The sequence below is a fragment of the Eurypyga helias genome, unplaced genomic scaffold (assembly GCF_000690775.1).
Source record: "Eurypyga helias isolate BGI_N326 unplaced genomic scaffold, ASM69077v1 scaffold2703, whole genome shotgun sequence".
Taxonomy (NCBI): Eukaryota; Metazoa; Chordata; class Aves; order Eurypygiformes; family Eurypygidae; genus Eurypyga; species Eurypyga helias.
In genome coordinates, this window is record NW_010242919.1 from 19,284 (window position 1) to 19,682 (window position 399).

Genomic DNA, 399 nt, shown 5'->3' on the forward strand with positions numbered 1-399 from the left:
ACATTCCCCTAATGAGACAAAAATGGGAAGATTAAGATGTCATGTAGTGACAAACTCAAACTATATATGGACTTAGGAAAAGTTGCATATTAGAGACGTTATTGCACTACTCCAGCAGGTTTGTAACTTGACACGCCTCTCTCTCCTTTCATGGTGAGCATCATGGTTATGTATAAATAGACATTTTATTTTCTCTATGGTATCCATCTCCACATGGGCTGTGGATCCCATTTTTGAATTTCTTCAGAGTGTCACTGCACTCACAGATCTCCGATGGCTTCCATGGTTAAAACTGTGACCATTGTCTTTAGTGAGTTTGTCACTGTCCTCTCCAGGAGTTCTTACCCTGCTGGGTACGAGGGGGTGATGGCCAGAGCAAGCTCCTGCTGCAGAGGCTGG

At 43.6% G+C, this 399-nt stretch overlaps 1 protein-coding gene across 1 annotated transcript in view; it reads right to left on the bottom strand.

Moving 5' to 3' along the window:
- Window positions 1-243: 243 nt before the first annotated feature.
- LOC104507799 (probable phospholipid-transporting ATPase VB) overlaps window positions 244-399 on the bottom strand; it is a 51,931-nt gene continuing 51,775 nt past the window's right edge. Inside the window, 2 exon segments of the mRNA XM_010149204.1 lie at window positions 244-393; window positions 396-399. The exon segment at window positions 396-399 is cut by the window's right edge and continues 363 nt beyond it. Of these exon segments, the coding sequence (XP_010147506.1) occupies window positions 244-393; window positions 396-399 (154 nt within the window).